The sequence below is a fragment of the Phoca vitulina genome, unplaced genomic scaffold (genome assembly GCF_004348235.1).
Source record: "Phoca vitulina isolate PV1807 unplaced genomic scaffold, GSC_HSeal_1.0 scaffold6, whole genome shotgun sequence".
In the NCBI taxonomy this organism is placed as follows: Eukaryota; Metazoa; Chordata; class Mammalia; order Carnivora; family Phocidae; genus Phoca; species Phoca vitulina.
The window spans coordinates 2,985,029-3,003,925 of NW_022589709.1; the positions used below are offsets into that span (position 1 = coordinate 2,985,029).

General features: G+C 41.5%; 1 protein-coding gene across 1 annotated transcript; it reads right to left on the bottom strand.

Moving 5' to 3' along the window:
* Window positions 1-2,005: 2,005 nt before the first annotated feature.
* HAVCR2 (hepatitis A virus cellular receptor 2) lies at window positions 2,006-17,250 on the bottom strand. Its single transcript, XM_032403610.1, has 7 exons — window positions 16,961-17,250; window positions 15,393-15,731; window positions 14,208-14,291; window positions 10,133-10,173; window positions 8,513-8,639; window positions 5,185-5,221; window positions 2,006-3,364 (listed from the first exon to the last, which is right to left on the bottom strand). The coding sequence occupies exons 1-7, from the start codon at window positions 17,013-17,015 to the stop codon at window positions 3,205-3,207; spliced, it is 843 nt and encodes a 280-aa protein (XP_032259501.1). The 5' UTR covers window positions 17,016-17,250; the 3' UTR covers window positions 2,006-3,204.
* Between the last annotated feature and the right edge of the window lie 1,647 nt (window positions 17,251-18,897).

The following is an 18,897-nucleotide window of genomic DNA, read 5'->3' on the forward strand; positions in this document are numbered from 1 at the left end:
TCCTCCCAACTAGGTCCCAGAAAAAGATGGTGGAAAAATCTCAAAAATTGCTGCTCTAGGGCATCTAACTATACTGATCTCCAGAAGGATACAGACTTTCTGAATAGAAACTGGAGCCAAAAGTGTGTTCAGCTTCATTTTTCAAATTTATATTTAAATGAAAATTAAGTTTAAATGAGTATAGGCATGAGGGGGTACCCAAAAATCAATTAAGGAGGGACTGAACTGCTTGGAACTTCTGCCTCAGGAATCCCAAATCTAGAAGGAAGTGATATGCAGATAAAATATGGTTACACCACGTTTCTCAGTCTCAAAAGATCCAGGAGCCCCCTCTCATCCTGTGGATCTCCTATGGAAGAAAAATCCTAAGATACTTCTAAGAGCAAGCCACACATTCAATCTTATTCAACTGTTTTTAATTAAGTGACCACTTCTCTCCTGGGCTCTTTGTAGTAGTCTTGTAGGGGTTCTTTCTCCTTTCTGCCAACTTCCCCTTTCCACATCATTGACATAGAGTAGATCCTACTCTGAAAACCGGGACTCCAGTCCTGGCTTACTGCCAGCCTTGACCTTGAATCTAACTTATCTGAGTCTTCATTTCCTTCTATGGTCAGGAAGGCAGACAGGAAAACATTGCTCTAATGCTGAAATCTCATTTTCTGTTACAAAAGAAAATAATTTGAACAATTATAAAAGCACAAAAAAGGAAAAAGTCTGTCTCATGGCCATTTGCCCCTATGGGGTGGCCATATTAATTTTGGTATATTCTTCCAGATTTCTTTTTTAAGGCAAAAGAAAAAATTAGCATCAACTACATACATTGTTCTAGAACCTTCTTTTTTTTTGGTTAGCAAGATAGTGTTCTCCTCAAACAAGTGACATAAGCACCCTGAGAGTAGGGATTTTGACTATTTCCCTCATGGCTGTATTTCTAGGGACTAGAACAGTGTCTGGCACAAAGTAGATGCCAATAAGTGCTCACTGACTGAATGAATGGAATGAAACCTCTTACATCAGATCAAATACAAGTTCTATGGGGTCAGGGATATGTCTGTCTATTTGGGCTCTCTCTAGGGTCTCAGCACAGAATACCTGGCATACAGTAGGCACTTAAATATTCATTTAATTAGCAAAACAACTCAATGAGGAAACCACTTAATTCTTTTTAACTGCACCAGCATGCTGACATCACAATAACCGACTATTCCCCAGTTGATGAAAAAAGTCTCTTACAAGCACCATTGCAATGATCATCCCATATACATTACCCTTGTTTAAAGATTTTTGTTGGGTAAGAATCTCTTTCTGCTGGGGAAACCATTGAGCTGGTCTCAATATGTTCTGAAGTCCCTTCCCTCTAGAATTTCATAACTTTAAAATACTTATGATTAACTTTTAGTCTTGTATGAGAGCTACTGCCTATAATTTTACAAAATGATCTCCCTTCTATATCTCCCTGTAGAAAGCCAGTACTTCCTAAAACTGTCTAAATGCAGCCTGAACATTATGACTCACACAAGATTGCCAGAAAGACTCTTAGAAGAAAACAGGCTGCCTACATCCTTGGTGACCAACATTTTCTGCATAGAGCATGGTAGCTGTTTAGTTATTACCTGGGGAGGGGCAGTTTTAAGGCAGCAACAGGTCTTTATTGTTGATTCTTTATGTGCTAAGGAGGCTCAGCAGAAAGAGGAACACTGGGGTGCCTGGGTGGCTCAGTCAGTTACATGTCTGACTCTTGATTTCAGCTCAGGTCATGATCTCAGGGTTGTGAGATTGAGCCCCACATGGGGCTCCATGCCAGGCATGGAGCCTGCTTAAGATTCTCTCTCTCCCTCTCCCTCTGCCCCTCTCCAAAAAAAAGAAGAAGAAGAAGGAGGAGGAGGAGAAGGAGAAGGAGGAGAAGGAGAAGGAGGAGAAGGAGAAGGAGGAGAAGGAGAAGAGAAGGGATGGGAAGGGAAGGGAAGGGAAAAGAAGAGAAGAGAAGAGAAGAGGGGAGGGGAGGGGAGGGAGGGGATGGGAGGAGAAGAGAAGAGAAAGGAGGACACAGACAAGAGAGTAATAGACTTCCTGAGCTAGAGATGATGCTAAGAAACAAACACCACTTTGAACTAGGTAAGAGCAGATATGGGATCTTAGGAGTAGCTGTGAGTTCTCCGAGAAGAGCTCTATCTAAGCCTTGCAATAGAAAAGACTGCAGAAGACTACATTTCTTATGTTTTTTCACTCCAAAGATATTTAGTAAATTTCTATGATGTGTAAGAGCTGTGTCAGGCACTAAGCAGGCAACAAATAAGCAAGATAAACAGAGTCGCCACCACCTTGAAATTGAAGCTTGGGGACCACAGTCTTTCCGCCAAAGGACTTGATGCTGATAAATATAGATTGCTGGGTGGAGGCCTTTGCCTTCTTTCCACCAGAATTTGTGTCCCAGTCACTGCTTCTTCTTCTTCTATGAAAAACAGAGTTCCAGTTCTCTCCATGAATGGAGAAGTTGCTGGGAGATATTTCCTGTTGAGTGTGCCCCAGACAAAACTTGGCACAACACACTCAGAGCACACTTCCTTTTTCTCTGGGAGCTCCTGCCACACCACAGGACCTGGTGGGCAGTCTACCTAACTGGCAAAGGAGAGCTCTGCAGTGGCACTTACTGTCAAAGAATCAATATTCAGAGAAGCTTAAGTCTTGAGACTCAGAGAGAACATTCAAGACCATCTCCTCCTCCTCCAGTAGCTTAACTTTTTATAGGTCACAGATCTCTTTGAAAATCAGCAGCACCTTTTGACTTTCTGTTCAAAAAGACATGCACGTATCTCAGCACGTAATTTTTCCTATATTTTCAGGAGCTTTGTGGATCCATCATGTGACTGAATTTCCTGGCATTTCAGGGACCGCATATTAAGAATTCTTACTCTATATAAAAGCCCATTTGAGCTCTAATGCCCTGATTAGCAATCTCTGAGTTGGGTAGCCCTGGTGGCTGAAACACAGAGGTAATGTTGTGCCTAACTGCAGTGCAGGTCACAGTTCCCTCCCTGTGGGAGCTAATTATCTTCAGAAAATGTAAAAACTCTGCTCGGTGGCTGTGGACAGAGCCTCTATAACCAATGAGCTGACACATTTCATAGGTTCCAAAGATGAAACCACACTCAAAAATGACGTAGTGGGATCTGGTGGCATTTAAAGGGTTAAACCTCTAAGTTGTCAGGATTGCTGCCCATCGTTGACATAGCAGTAGTATTCATACGGATCTTCCATTTCATATACGTTCTCTTCAATGATATAGATGTTTTCCTGCGAGCGCATTCCTTCTGCTCCTGTATTTGCTAACCCCGAGGGAGGGGGGTTGGCCAAAGTGACGAGGCTGTGGAAAGAAATGTTGCAGTTGAGTTCAGCATCTCCTGGGCAGCACAGAATAGAGTTAAGACAACAAGCTTGGCTGAAGAGACAACAACCAAATGTAGCACATGATCCTTGATCAGGTCCTAACTAGGAGGAAAAGGCCATAAAACATCAATAAAATAATGTGTGGAACAATTGAGGAAATTTGAATTCATCTTCATTTTCTTAAGCACAAAAATGGCATTGTATTATAAGGAGGGACAGAATGAGGTGTTGAGGTGAAGTGTCAAGATGCCTGAAATGCCCTTACAAATGGTTCAGGAAAAAACTGTGTATATAAACAGAGAAACAGACCAAGCAAGTACATCAAAATGTTAAATCACGAGTTTCCTTGAAAGGTTCTATTGTTCCTTGTACGGTAACTTCAGTTCTTCTGTGGGCTTGAACAATTTCAGAAAGAAAAAAATATGAATATGTAATGAACCCAAACAGACTTGAGTTTGAATTCTGTCTCTTACCAGCCATATGACCTTTGGTAAATTGGGTGGTTGGTTGTTTCTTTTTTCATTCACTCAATCAAGAAATATTTAATGTGTTACATATTGTTCTAAGAAGCAAGAAATGCTTCAGTGAACAATACACAAAAATCCCATGAAGGCTGCATGTTAGTAAACTTTGTGTCTCAGTGTCCTCGTCTGTAAAATGGGAATAATAAGCATTCTGTTTCACAGGGCTGCCATAAGGAATATTTATTCACTCAATCATCAGATATTTAAGTGCCTACTAAGCATCATGTGCTGTATTAAGGGATATAGATACTAATGTGGCAATAATGCCCTAATTTTCTATGGAGCTTACATATATAGATAGAGATGAACATTAACCAAATAATTTCACCAAATAATTTCAACCAAATAAAGAATTAATGAATGTAAATATTACCTATGGGTAGTATCACGTTTCAAGTTTCAGCTCTAAAAACAAATCCTGGTACAGATGATTGAAAGCCAATGATAATTAAATATTTTATTTGGCCTTGTTGGACTTTTTTACTGTAGAGTATTTTGTCTTCATAAATATACTATCTATACTTTGTCTATAATTACTCGTGGTTTAGATAGTATTCAATGGGCAGAGTCTTTTTTTTTTTTACTGCATTCTACCCATGTACCAAATATCACTAAATTCCACTAGAAGTTATTTAAGCTTTGTGTATTTGGAATGGAGGTGTGTGTGCATGTGTATATATGTATACATGTGTATATAGTCAAAAATGGATACCAAGACTGCAGTATAATAGACCCGTAGATCTCAACCCTGTTCCCACACTAGAATTACCTGGAAAGCTTTTAGAAAAACACCTATGCTTAGGTCTCATCCCCAAAGATTCTGATTTATTTGCTCTGGGGTTGGCAGCAATATGTTCAAGTGCCCTAGGTGATTCTAATAGACATGTAAGTTAAGAATGCCTGGGCTTAGCTATAAAAGCCCTAAGAGTAGATTCTGGGTTTCTTGCTCACTTTTGTAACCCAGTGCCCAACCAGAGCCTGAATGTAGCTCAATCACTGGAAGGGTCAATTCACTGAAAAAAAAAACATTAATATACAAAAAAAGCATTTCCTATCAATAGTGAGATGAATTCTATAACTTTAGGCAATGAAGCTAGAGAAATCAGAAAGGAAAACAGAGCAGTGTGTTTAACTGGGTATTGCATTAATCCATGCCTAAGGTAAGAACGAAGTATAAGTTTAAATCCTAGGGCAGGACTTCTAAGAGCAAAGCCATCTTAGAATAGGGGCCTCCAAAATTCCCACCTTCCCCTACCCCACCCATTATTCTTACCTTGAATTCTGTAACTTCTCTTTTCTATAAGAATACCCTAGGTAAAAGGTGGAAGAAAAGTCAATTAAAAATGTTCTCATAAAACAAATGAGATAAGAAATAAAATGAACACACTGGAGGCAAGGATTGTTTAGGGAAATCTGGTCTCCCCTTGGATTGAAATAAATCAAACTATTAGTGTGTGTCTTGATTTATTACATGGATTATGCTAGTAAGTAATAAAGATGCATTTCTTACATTCAGCAAATATATGGAGCATCTACTATGTGCCTGATAGTATGCTAGGCACTGGGGATGCAAAAGTGAATTGTGAGCCCTGACTTCTTAAAACTTGTGTTCTAGTGAGGGGGGCATTTAAAATAATAATCTCTAATGGTGGAACTAACAATGTACTGGAACAGATGATGGAGAAGGCAGTCAGGAAAAAACTCTCAGGAGAGGTGAACTTTAAGCTCAGTTCTGAACAAAGAGAATATGTCAGCCAGGTGAAGAGCCAGGGGGAGAATTCAGGTAGAGGGAACCCCTAATAAAGATGATGGTGGGTTCCTGAAACTGAAATAAGAGAGTGGCCCAAGATAAGGTCTGAGAGCTAGGCTGGGGCTAGCTCCAAAGGACCCTTTAAGTCATAATCAAGATTTTGGATTTTATTCCAAGACCTTTAAGATATAATTGGAGAGCAGAAATATGAGAGCTGATTGGATTTTAAGAACACCCTAGCTGCTATGTGAGGAAAAGATTAAAAGGAAGTAAAAAAAAAAATGAAGAAGTAGAGATCATGATGCCTCAGATCAGAGTAAGGTGGTGACCAAGAGAGATGCAGAATAATAAATGGATTTTACATGTATTTTGGAGAAAGTCTGCAGGAATTAAAATTGGATTTTGTGTTAGGAGGAAACAGGATTCAAGGACGGCCTCTGGCTTTCTGGCTTAAGCAACCAGATGGATGGTAGAGAAACACTATAATGGGAAAGACCAGAGAGGCAGAAGTTGTGTTCTGGGAAGGTGAAATATGGACTCTAGACCTCCATTTTGGACATGTTAAATATGGGAGACATCTAAGTGGAGGTATCAACAATACAAACACTCTGAGTTGGAGAGGGAAATTAAGGATGACCTGTAAGCCTGTGGAAATATAGATCATCACCTAAAGGGTGTAGAAGAAAGGGAAAGGGCCAGCCCTGAGGAATATCAACATCTAAAGGTCAAGCAGAAAAAGAAATAACAAAAATGACTGAAAAGAAATGGCCAGTGAAGTAGGAGAGTGGTGTTCTAGAAGCCCAGAGAAGGAAGACTTTATAGAATGAGTGAGGATCGATTTGGTTAAATATTGCTAAAAGATTGACGACAATGAAGACAGAGGTGTCTACTGGATTTAGAAAATGGAGGTCGTCGGTGAGCTTGACTAAAACTATTTCCTCGGTGCTTCAGGTGTAGAAGCTAAAGGGTGGGTTGGAGAGTTCAGGGGATAAGAAGTAGGAAAAACTCATCTGAGAGATTTGCCTGTGAAGGAGAAAGGAGAAATGGGAGTAGCTAAGGAGGAATGTGTGAGTTAGAATGTATTTTTATGCTAATGAAAGTAGAATAAATAGAAAGGGAGAGGTAGATGATTCCAGAGAAAGGGGTTAAAGGAGGAATGAAGTCTTGGCTAAGGCAAAGAAGAAGGAACAGGTCTTTGATACTTCACCGGTTGAGTGAGAAATGAGGGAGGTTTGAGTAGCACTGAGGTGTGGATGCTCATTGCAGAGAGTGCACTAGAAAGATACAGGATTGCTGGTTGTATTGCTGCCAATTAATGGCTTTGATGTCCTGACTTAAACACCCGTCACCTTGGTTTTAAGATCTTCTCCAGCAACTTCTAGGGAAAAGATCACAAATCAAACAGGACTTTCCCATCTGTTTTTCTAAGTAGCCATGTTTTTGGAGTAATACAGATGTGGGTACAAAGTGTCAGACTTCTCCCGTTGAGAAGAAACCTCACTTCAAGCCACTTTACACAAACTGGAATGGCCCCTAATATCCAGGCCATGGCAGAACTCAGAAAGGTAGTGGGGGCTATTATTGCTCTTGATCATCTGTAGGCATTACATTCATGTGATCAATTCACAAACTCCCCTGCTACCTCTCAGTAAACCCAGGTAAGTGTGGATGGGGTAGCTTCTTTCTTTGAACAATCCATTTACCAATAATGGCAGAACAGCATAATGGGGAGGAACAGGAGAATCTTGTCTTCAGATTCCATATCTATCAATTAACCATATGACTTTGGACAGCTGCTAGTTCTCCATTTGGTAAATTAGAATAATATTAGTATCTTTCTCAGTAGGGTAGTTATGAGGATTTAATGCGCATAAAGCACTCAGCAGCTTTAAGCCACACAACTAGGGTGACCAGTTCGTCCTGGTTTTCCCGGCACTGTCCCAGTTTTAGCACTGGAATCCCACATCCTAGGAACCCCGTCACACCTGGGCAAATCTGGGATGGTTGGTCACCTGATATGCCCTCCATGTTTAAGTATTAGTAGGAAAGGCTGCTAGAATGTACTAAGCCCTGGGGTATAAGGCCTTGGCCTCTGCCCTCGAAGAGAAGAGAATATATCGCAATTACAACAGTGTGTGAGGCTTCTGGGGCCATGGCAATAGCTGGGTCTTGATTGTAGTGATAGGTCCCAAAGTGTGATTCTCTATTGAAATTCATCAAGTTGAACATACTTTAAATATGCAGTTAGAGTATATAAACCATACCTTAAGATTTTTTTAAATAAAAATAACTTAGAAAACAACGTGTGCGTGAGTGCCATGAAGGAGCAAAACACAAATGCTGCAATCCTGGCCAATGACCCATTGGTAAAAGGACTTGTCATCTCTCTCTAAAGACCTGTGCCTACGGAACAAATAAGGTAGGAACATGCACAGAAAGAAATTACGTTTGTTGTTGTGCTTCCTAATAAACCTAATGCATGGCTTAAAGAGGTTTGTGTTCCTAGCCAAAGGTAAGAGACTAGGTGCTAGAATCAGCCTGCCTGGGTTTGAATTCCAGCTTTGCCTCTTAGGGATTCTGAAAACTTGGCAAAGCAGCTTACTCTCTCGTAGCTATACTTCCTACATTACAAAACGGTGATAAATACTACCTACTGCATAAGACGGTGACGATAAAATGTAGGTAAAAACATTTAGCACAATGCCTGCGTATTACATGGTAAACGTTGAGTAAAAAATAGCTATCACCTTCAGGTATAAATATAAGCTTATATTTATATCTAGGTTTGTGTTGGTTCCTTTGTTAACAGTTCCTCATCAGAGGGAGAGAGAAGTAACATGAACCAACTTACATGTGAGAATTAAAGCGCCAATGATAAGAAGGAGAGCCAGTCCAGCAGAGATCCCTGCGCCGATGTACACGGCCATTCTGGTGGTCGAACCAGCGTCTTGTAACTCATTAGCCCATGTAGGTATTTGCTAGGGAAACACAAACTGGACTGCAGCAGATGGCCAGAGATCAGTTGTGTGCTCAGCCAGTCTTGTGACCTGTGCATCAGACGGTCCCTTTCACAGCACCACAGCGGTGCAGGGACCTTGAGACTACTCGTGATGTGTCTCCTTCCAGACAGGCCTCAAACCACCAAAGAAAGGCATGAGCATACTCTTCAGAGTTAGTAAGGGAATAAAACGTGTCACTTCTATGCTGTTAGGGGCACAAGGAGCCCTTAGTAAATGGAATCCCCTCCCCCCCAAATAAAAATGGGCTTTCGAGTGGAACCCCATTCATTCAAGGTCCCGGGCATTCCAGGGAGTTTCAGAGTGGTTGAAACTTGGTGTCTTGCAGAGAAACACCCATGCTCACAGAAAGACAGTGATTTAAGAGCCGGGCCTTTGCAGTCAGACAGTTCTGAGTTTAAGCCCCAGCTCTGCCACCATTGTGTAGAGTTCTTGGGAAAATTAAGTAATGAGATTTATAAAATGCTTGGCACAGGGCCTTGTATACAATAAATGCTTAAGCAGTGATAACTATTATGGCTATTGCTCTAATCAATTGGATTTTTTAACTGAGAGTCAGAAAATTCTTCTGCTTCCAAAACTTCAGCCCATGTTCCCCTTTAAAAACAATAATAGTAAACATTTTTAAAACAAAGATGTCAAAGGAATTAAATCTTCCATTTATTCAATAAACATTTACTGCAGGAGTGCTATAATATGCAAGATACTACGCATTAAACACTATGGATGTCCAGAGGTACTTAGAGTCAGTCCTTGGTCACAGAGAGGGGGAGGGACAAACACAAAGTGCTGAGCCTCGGTAGTGAACACACAAGTAGGGGACTTAGTCAAATGAAGGCAGACTCCTGGATATGTCCCCAAAGAATCTCGAAGTCGCTACTATAAGCTTGCTATCTAGGGGATTCCCTTTTATTCTGAAAAGGTGGGAGACACTAAATTTGTGGTTAATTAAAATATTGATTTATTTATAGTTGGATATAGAAATTCTTGGCTTCAAATATTCCTGACTGGTGTCTTGTCACATATAAAAAAATTTAAATAATCTTTCTCATTAGGGTTGCCATGGAAATGAGAAGAAATATACTCTAGGGAGCTGAAGGGTCCTTGAACCGTCCACAGTGGCATACAGTTGTGAAATAGGAGAAAAGGGACAAGGGCGTAGTGTTTCTTCGTTTTGGTTTCCCAGCACTTACCACGTGCCGGGCACTTTACCTCCATCCCCTCATTTCACCCTTACAATAGGCCTATGCAGTTGGAACTGGTGTCATCAACATGTTACAGCCAAGGGCTCTGAGGCTAAGGGAGATTAAGGCATTTTTTTTTTCCCCAAGCAGAGAGCAAACAAGAAGGAAGACTAAAGCTGAACTTCCTTTTCTCTGAGGTGAGCATGAGGTTAGTGCACACACCCACATAGACACACACACACACACACACACACACACAAAGTCACTTACAGTTTGTTGGTTATCATGGAGGGCCTCCAGTGTCTGTGTCTCTGCCATAAAGAGAAAAAAAAATAGCCAATAGAACAGTTTAGAATGTTTTCTTTTATCTGACTTTTTAAAAAATCCTAAAGATGCCTATGCCTATGATCCTATTTGAAATTAATTCTACTCTATACTCTTCACAATAATTTATTGTGAGACCAAAATTTTCTAAACACTTGCAAATCAATTTTAGGATGACCATATTTTTTTTAACCAGATAATGAACCCAACTACTTAGGTTCCATGAAAAGGAGACCTCTGCCAGGAAGACCTCTGTTGAGTATGTGGTTTGTTGTGTCCACAGGGCCCCAAAGAGGGCTGCAGAATTCCAACAACTTTGATAACACTCAAGCAGGCATTATATTGTAATTAGACTTTGAAAGATAACAAAAGTTAATTTTCTTGAAAAAGTTTAACCTTTACTCATTAAGAGGGAGATAGGGTATTTAGTTGTCTAAAAAGGAAAATAATAATAACCATGGCTCTAATTTACCATGAGCAGACATTGTACTAAATTCTTTGAGCAAAGGATCTCATTTAGCGTTCAAAACAATTATCCTAAAGTAGGGACTATTAGCCCCATTATACAGATGAAGAAGCTGAGAATTCGGAAGGGAAGGGACTTACCCAGGGTTACACAGCTCAGCGAATACCAGAAATGGCCTTCCGGTTTAGGTCTTCACGGCTTCAAACATATACTCCTAACCATGCTGCCTTCAACAACCTTCGCCTTGGCACGGTCACTATCAAGTGGTCACATTGCCCAGTTGCCAGCTCACCTTTCCTTTTTACCCATTTATTTATTCGTCTATCTATTTGATGAACATGTCTATACCCTGACTCTGTGCCAGGCACAGGGGGCAGAGCGGCCAACAGCATGGGCACAGGCCCTGACCTCACAGACACAGCCTTCTAAAAATCAATAGATTGTCAGCCTTGAGAAAATTAAGGATGCCTGCTCCTGTCTCTGGCTGAGTCAGAGGCTCTGAAACGTCTTCTTTTTTTTTTTTTAATTTTATTTTATTATGTTATGTTATGTTAATCACCATACATCATTAGTTTTTGATGTCGTGTTCCATGATTCATTGTGTGCGTATAACACCCAGTGTTCCATGCAGAACGTGCCCTCTTTAATACCCATCACCAGGCTAACCCATCCCCTCACCCCCCTCCCCTCTAGAACCCTCAGTTTGTTTCTCAGAGTCCATAGTCTCTCATGGTTTGTCTCCCCCTCCGATTCCCCCCCTTCATTTTTCCCTTCCTACTTTTTTTTTAACATATAATGTATTATTTGTTTCAGAGGTACAGCTCTGTGATTCATCAGTCTTACACAATTCACAGCGCTCACCATAGCACATACCCTCCCCAGTGTCTATCACCCAGCTGCCCCGTCCCTCCCACCCCCACCACCCCAGGCTCTGAAACTTCTTAAACGTCATGGCCACTTTCTGGAAGCCTAAAGGTCTAAGTCCTTTCATTTAGAGCCCTTGGTTTAACAAACCATGATTTTAATATTAAAATTTTAATATTCTCAGCCTAAAAATATTTTTTTAAAAAAGGAAATAAAAGAAATTCTCTTCCACTTACCTTTGCTCTTATTACTACCCAAAAAGAATTTAAAGTGTAAAAACCACATTGGTGGAACTGCTAAGTAAACATGAATCTTAACCACACATAAGATTTTCTAATGTAATTCCAGTTTCTGCTTCTTCCCTGTAATTATTTTTCTTGGTCTAAATGGTAAGACTGACTTCTTCTTTTTTTTTTTTTTTCAATTTACAGTGAAAATACTCCAACAGCACTCTATTTATTGATTATCACAGCTTAATTTCACATGGATAGCCATCAACCAAAGTGACTGGGACAGTTAGAAAAATCTGCATTCGTTTCCCTAGAGAACCCAAGACTCGGCTGGAGTGGAGAGGGTAGTAGGGGTGGGATGCGATGTTCTTAAAAGTACATAAATCTGTAGTTACCATCTAGCACATATTACCTGCCAGACATGGTGCTTAGCACTTTATTTGCATAATAGCTTTTAATCTTCACCTCAATATATAGGTACTATTATTTTTCCATTTTTCAGATGAAGAACCTGAGTCTCAAAGAGGTACTTTCCCTAAGATCACACAACCAGTGATTGGCAAACCTGAGATTCAAACCAAGTCTACCTTCAGAGCTGAGGACTCACCATAACCTGGTTCTGCCTCCTTCAGGTGGAAGAGACAGGACATTGTTTTGTGTTCAAGGTATGTTTAGGAGCTTCCAAGACCCTTGGAACTTTTACTTGTTAATGTTCCACTCCACTTAATAGCAAACATATTCAATGTACCCACATTCCACACTAAAAGAAAAGGTATATATACCTACACCAAGTTGACTTGCAAGAGGAGACCCCATCTTTGTTGCCCTAGAGGGAAGGAATTAACAAGTAAAAAGGGAGAAGGACTTGTTTATGATCTCGACAACCCTGAGGAAAGGCACTGCCTCGTGAGGAAGGTGTGTGGGCATACAGTGAATGCCCACTTGGTGGTGACGTTGTAAAGAACATTGGAACCCAGGATGGGAACATGGGCACACAATAAATATGGGGTATGACTTGATTAGGGTTAATTACAGGGAAGCAGAAACTGGATTTACATTAGAAAATCTTGCGTGTGGTTAAGATTCATGTCTACTTAGCAGTTCCATCAATGTGGTTTTTAAACTTTAAATTCCTTTGGGGATGAGGGTTGTCATCTGGTCCCACCATATTTAGTTTTCTCACTAATCGCATAAAAGATGTTGGCTACCAATCACTAAAGAACCACCAAAGATTAAGCCAGTAGAGAGCTGAAGTTAATACTTATAATAATAACTAATATTCCAGTGCTTTCTGTGAGCCAGGTACTACACTGAGCACTTTGCATACATTGTCACACTGAATTTTTACAACAATCTTATGCAATAGACACTGGGATTACCCCCAGTGAAGAGGTAGGGAAATTGAGCCTCATAGAGTTTGAGCAATTTTCCTTTGAGCTCACAAAGGTAGTATGAAGAGCTGATATTGGAACCCTGTCACTGACGTACTTAACCACAATCTCATTCTGCCTCCAGATCTTACTGGTAACATTAAAGACAATAACCAACATGTACTGAGTACATACTATGATCAAATACTGGGCTAAGCACTTGAGACACCCTTTCTTACTTATATCTCATGAGGTGGGACTTAAGAGATTTATGAGATTAAGATACAGGATGCGCCGGTTATTACCCTCATCTTACTAAATGGAAGACTGAGCTCTAGAGAGTATAAGAAGGACCAGGAATCTGACAGGAGACATTTAAGATTAATCTCCCTGCTCAGTGTGACCTGAGGTCTGCTCTTTTGACCCTATCTTCTCACCGAGCAGCATGAAAAAGTCCTTGCCGAATTACTCAAAGAATTTAGCTACTATTTCTGAGGATGGAATCGAAAGAAGATGGTGGGCCTCATTCTAGTTAGAAGAGATCCTTGAAATCACCGAATCCAACCCCAAACATGGACTGGAGCCAATCTATGACAAAACATCCCAGTTTGGGAGTCAATTGGAAAATAATGACAATGTAATGAGTTTTTAATTAGATTAAATTTATTTAATTTATAAACATGTCTTTTTTAATGCAATAATGGCATTAGTAGAATTTTTTTTTCTTATTTGGCAAAACATGTAGATCACCAGAATTTTGGTTTTGGATGGAGTGGGAATTTTACTAGGTTACAAAATCCAAAGTCTCTAAACCCTCTCCTTGGAGAGAACAAGAAGCAGAGATCCAGGGAAGTGAAAGGTTTCGGCCAGGTCACAGGGCTGCTTGTGACTAATTCCGAATCCTAGCTCAGGACCCCTTTTTCCCAGCAAAGGTTTGTCCCCACCACTCCCCTCCCCACGCACAACATCTCAGGTGCCCAGGGACGTTCACACCTCCACTCAAACCCTTTTCTCCTCTCTTTCCCATACTCAGAATCCTCCGAGCTCTGAAAACACCTGAGGGCTTCCTGCTACACCTCCCATATAATTACCTGCGCCATGTCCCTTGGTGGTGAGCATCCGTGGAAAGGCTGCAGTGAAGTCCTTCCATGGAGTCCGAGCAGAGGTGACCTTGGCTAATATCAGAAACCAACATAAGGATGCAGCTCCTCTGAGAGCAGAGAGCTTGTGGCAGGGAATCAAAGGGGCAGCAGAAAAAATAGGAAACGCGACAAATGAAGAGAAGCAGATGCCCAACTGCCAAACCTACCTGGACACCTTCCTTGAGAGTGTACGACACTCTTAAAATGTTGGGCAGAGGCGTGTTACAGTCATCATTGCCACAGTCTAATTGTTAATAATAGAACTAACAGCCACCCAAATGGCCATGCTAAATGCTTTCCATAAAACGCTCGTAAAATCCCTCCAGGGGCCTGCGTGGTAGGAATTACCATATTTCATAGAGGAGGAGTTCACAGAGTTTGAATAACTTGCCCAAGATCACACAGATAGTTAAAAGGCAAAGTTGGATTTGAACTCGGCTCCATCAGCCACACACTATATGCTCTATAAATCTTTTTTTTTTAAGATTTTATTTATTTATTTGACAGAGAGAGACACAGCGAGAGAGGGAACACAAGCAGGGGGAATGGGAGAGGGAGAAGCAGGCTTCCTGCTGAGCAAGGAGCTGATGCGGGGCTCCATCCCAAGACCCTGGGATCACGACCTGAGCTGAAGGCAGACGCTCAACGACTGAGCCAGCCAGGCACCCCTATGCTTATAAATCTTAAAACACGTGAGCACATGCACCCCACCTGTGCTCCGTCCGGTGGTTCTCAATCCTGGCTGCACAGAGGGGAGAATCATTTAAGGTAGACTTTGTAAAATCCTAGTGCTGGGGCTCTACCTCCAGAGACACCGATTTCTCTGGTTTGTGGGTAGGGACCAAGGAGCTATAGGTGTTTAAAAAACTGTCCAGGTGATTCTAATGAGCAGTCAGGTTCTTGAACCACCAATCTTGACCTTTCCTCCCATTCTGTAGATTCTGTCCATGAGTTTTAAAATAGATGAAGGGAATTAAAAGTGGCTGGCCATCGATGGTGGAACATGTTAAACTTCAGGTCTTAGGGACCCACCCCCAGGGCTGTAACTGGGGAGATCAGAAGGGAGACCAAGCAGTATATTTACTATTACCTGCAGGTGATTTTATTCAAGAAGGCATGCAAAGGTCCACTCACCTGGTTTGATGACCAACTCCAGGTTTAATTTTTTATCATTCATTGGGCCTGGGAATTGGATCCGGCAGCAATAGGTCCCACTGTCTGTTGTAGTCACGTTCTCTATAGTCAAGGACACATCTCCTTTGTGGATATTCCTCTTTAGCTGGTATCTGTTGGATGTCTGATATTTCAAGTTCCTTCCATCTGTGCTGAGCACCATACTATGACATTCAAACACAGGACAGGGTCCCCTGCCCCAGCAGACAGGCACAAGATCATCAGAAGTGGTTGGAGAGTAGATGCAGGGTAGATCAGCATTCTGACCCACTTCAGCTACGTATACCCCTTCCAAAGACCCTGAACAGACAGGGAAAGAAAGCAAGATCAGGCAATGAGTGAGGTTGGTTTGTTTCAAGAAAACTGTAAGTAATGCCTTATAGAATAAAAAGCAAACCAGTGCTGCCATCCTGTTTGGAAGATGATTCATTATGACAATGATTCTCAGACTTGAGGAGCATCAGAATCACTGGGAAGACGTATTAAAACACAGATGGCTGGGCTCAACTGCTAGAGATCCTGATTCAATAGGTTTGGGGTGGTAAAAGAATTTGAATTTCTAGCAAGTTCCCAGGAGCTGTTGAGATGGCCGGTCTTGGAAACTCACTTTGAAAACCAATGCCCTAAGAGAGAATTGTGGTCCAGCCCTGTGAACACTGGAGGGCAAGGCCGATGGAAATAGATAATCAGAAAATGAGTCATTGTCAGCCAGTAAAACAGCTCACAGGTCTGGGCTAGTCGGATGCTCATTGATGAAAGGCAGTTAAACTGACATAAATCTCTCTTTTTTTTAATTTTTAAATTTTTTTTAAAGACTTTATTTATTTATTTGACAGAGAGAGAACACAAGCGGGGGAGTGGCAGGCAGAGGGAGAGGGAGAAGCAGACTCCCCGCTGAGCAGAGAGCCTGATGTGGGGCTCGATCCCAGGACCCTGAGATTGTGACCTGAGCCAAAGTCAGATGCTCAACCGACTGAGCCACCCAGGCGCCCCTCTCTCATTTTTTTTTAAGCACTCGGCACATAATGAATAAAAAACCATTGGCTGAATAAGAAGCTTGTGTATTTGAAACCACTCAGGCTATTTTGAGGTTTAAAATTAATTGCCTTTACATACACATATTAATAAATATATGTATATAGTAAAATCTTTAAACCATATAAAAGGTATATGAGAAGGATACTCCCTCTCTCTGCTCCTTCCCGTTTTCCAGTCTCCCTTCCCAGAGTCCATACAGTAAGAAGCACTCATGTATTCCCATTCCTGCAACACACATACACAAATAAAAGTCTAATATACGCATCCTTCCGCACCTTCTTTTTTCAACTGACATTTGGACTCAGAGACATTCCATATCTCTATGTGTAGTCGGCCTCCCTGTTTGCAGCATCTATCACAGCTTACTCACCTACTCCCCCACTAGTGGACATTTAGGTTGTTTCCAAACTTGCTACTGCAAACATTACAATGACCATCCTTGTATCTTTATCCTGTAGTATCCAATTATGAAAGTCCGTGCCCAGACTTACCTGTGAGTACTAGCAGACACACCAGGACACAGTCAAAGCAAAGAGGTGAAACCATGGATTCTGAAGAGGCCAAGTCAAAGAATGGCTCTGTTTAGTTTTAATTCTCTAGTGGAACTGGGTGGCTCTTGCAATCCAATCTCCTCCGCAATCACAGGAGCTGTGGCCACCGTCCCCGACTGCTGGCACAGCACACCAGGGCATCTGACTACCAATCTTCGCTCTGTTATTGCTGCCAAGTGCACAGTTACATCAAAGGAAACCCCAGTTCTCTGTCATGCTACACCACAGACATCCTGTCAGTCTCTGGTATTTATCCCTTAGTATCAACGAAGAGGAAACTACACTCAGAGGAAGCAAAGTGTCTCTCAGTCAAGAAAACTCTCGGGCTCCTGGGTGGCTCAGTTGGTTGGGTGACTGCCTTCGGCTCAGGTCATGATCCTGGAGTCCTGAGATCGAGTCCCGCATCAGACTCCCTGCTCAGTGGGGAGTCTGCTTCTCCCTCTGACCCTACCCCCTTTCGTGCACCCTCTCTCAAATAAATAAATAAAATCTTTAAAAAAAAAAAAAGAAAGAAAGAAAACTCTCAGCAAGTAGAGAGAGGCCTCGTAGCACCTCCAGTGAAATAATCCTCTGTGTGAAATGGGTGGTGTGTGGGTCCAGCTGGTTACCAGGGAACACAAGGTAGGAACATAGCATCCATGCGTTCATTCAGTCAGATCAGGCAGTTGGTTGGTCATGTGACCAATGTTAATGAGGCTCGTAGCTACTGTGAGTCAGGAACTGGACAGGGAGCTGGAGAATACCACGATGAATGGCATCTTCCTTGTCCTCACATTTTATGTCAGTTTAACTGCCTTGTACTGACACAAATTGGGCTGTGTCATATAACCTCGCTGGATCTCAGTTCCTTCATTTGTAAAATGTATAAAATGAGGAAACTGTGTTCGGTAACATAGGTGCAGCTCCCTGCTCTAATATTCTGGCTTGGACCTGAACTTTCAAACCCTTCCACTTAAGAAAGACACATTCCTTTCTGCAATGTTTCTTTTCCCCCACCGTGGGGGGATATTGAGAGGACCTCAATATTCTATTTCAACTCATGTACCCAAGATGTCCCCTTGCCTCCCACCCCAGGGGCTTCGGGCATGAATTGTCAGAAAGTGTGGAGCTCCAGCCACACTCTCCATCACGGAGGTAACATCTCAGACCCCGACAGTCTCAGCCCTGGGAGAGTGACATTTGTCTGGGAACCTTAAAAGCCAATGGTTCTTTACAAAAGTGAGCTCAGAGACTAAATAGTTTCTGAAAGCCCTGTGGCCCTCCTCCATCTTTTCTTGCTGAACTTCCTTGTCGCTCATCTTTATGGCACTAAACGCATTCAATGTAAATATCCAGCTCTTGTCTTATGTGTGTACTTCCTTAACATCAGAGACGTAGCCATTACTCGAGAGATCTCAGTCAATTTCTTCATCCTATGGATAGAGAAACTGAGACCTGATAAGGTTGATCTGCCCAAAGGCATATGATTGGTAATTTCAAATGAGAACTGAGTCCCCCAACCTCCAGATTCTTTTCCACTATAAACTGTTTTATGAATTTCATATTTGCCCTTAATACATCTGCCTACATAACTAATAACAACCAGCAAATGTCCATGTTCAAGGGGAAGGCAGAATGGATTAAACATGGGGTCAGAGGTCATGTTTACTGTATGACCCCAAGCAACACTCTTAAAAGTTTCAGCCCTCAAATTCTGTGTTCTGTTTTTTTCTTTTTCTTTTATTTTTTTCTGTTTTGTTTTTTATTGTTATTACTCTGTTTTCTGTCCATCTCTAGAGTTACTACTGGAACCAGCTTTATAAAATATTAACTATTAATTTATTGAAGTCTAGACAAAAGGAGCCTAGAAATCTACTCTAAACCCCTTCTCTTTTTTT

Excerpts from the sequence above, each read along its gene's own strand:
- HAVCR2 (XM_032403610.1), bottom strand. The coding sequence starts at position 17,015 with ATGGTTTCACCTCTTTGCTTTGACTGTGTCCTGGTGTGTCTGCTAGTA. Across the intron at positions 14,292-15,392 it reads GGAGTTGGTCATCAAACCAG|CCAAGGTCACCTCTGCTCGG; the intron begins GTGAGTGGACCT and ends TTCTGATATTAG. Across the intron at positions 10,174-14,207 it reads CACCAAGGGACATGGCGCAG|AGACACAGACACTGGAGGCC; the intron begins GTAATTATATGG and ends TCTTTATGGCAG.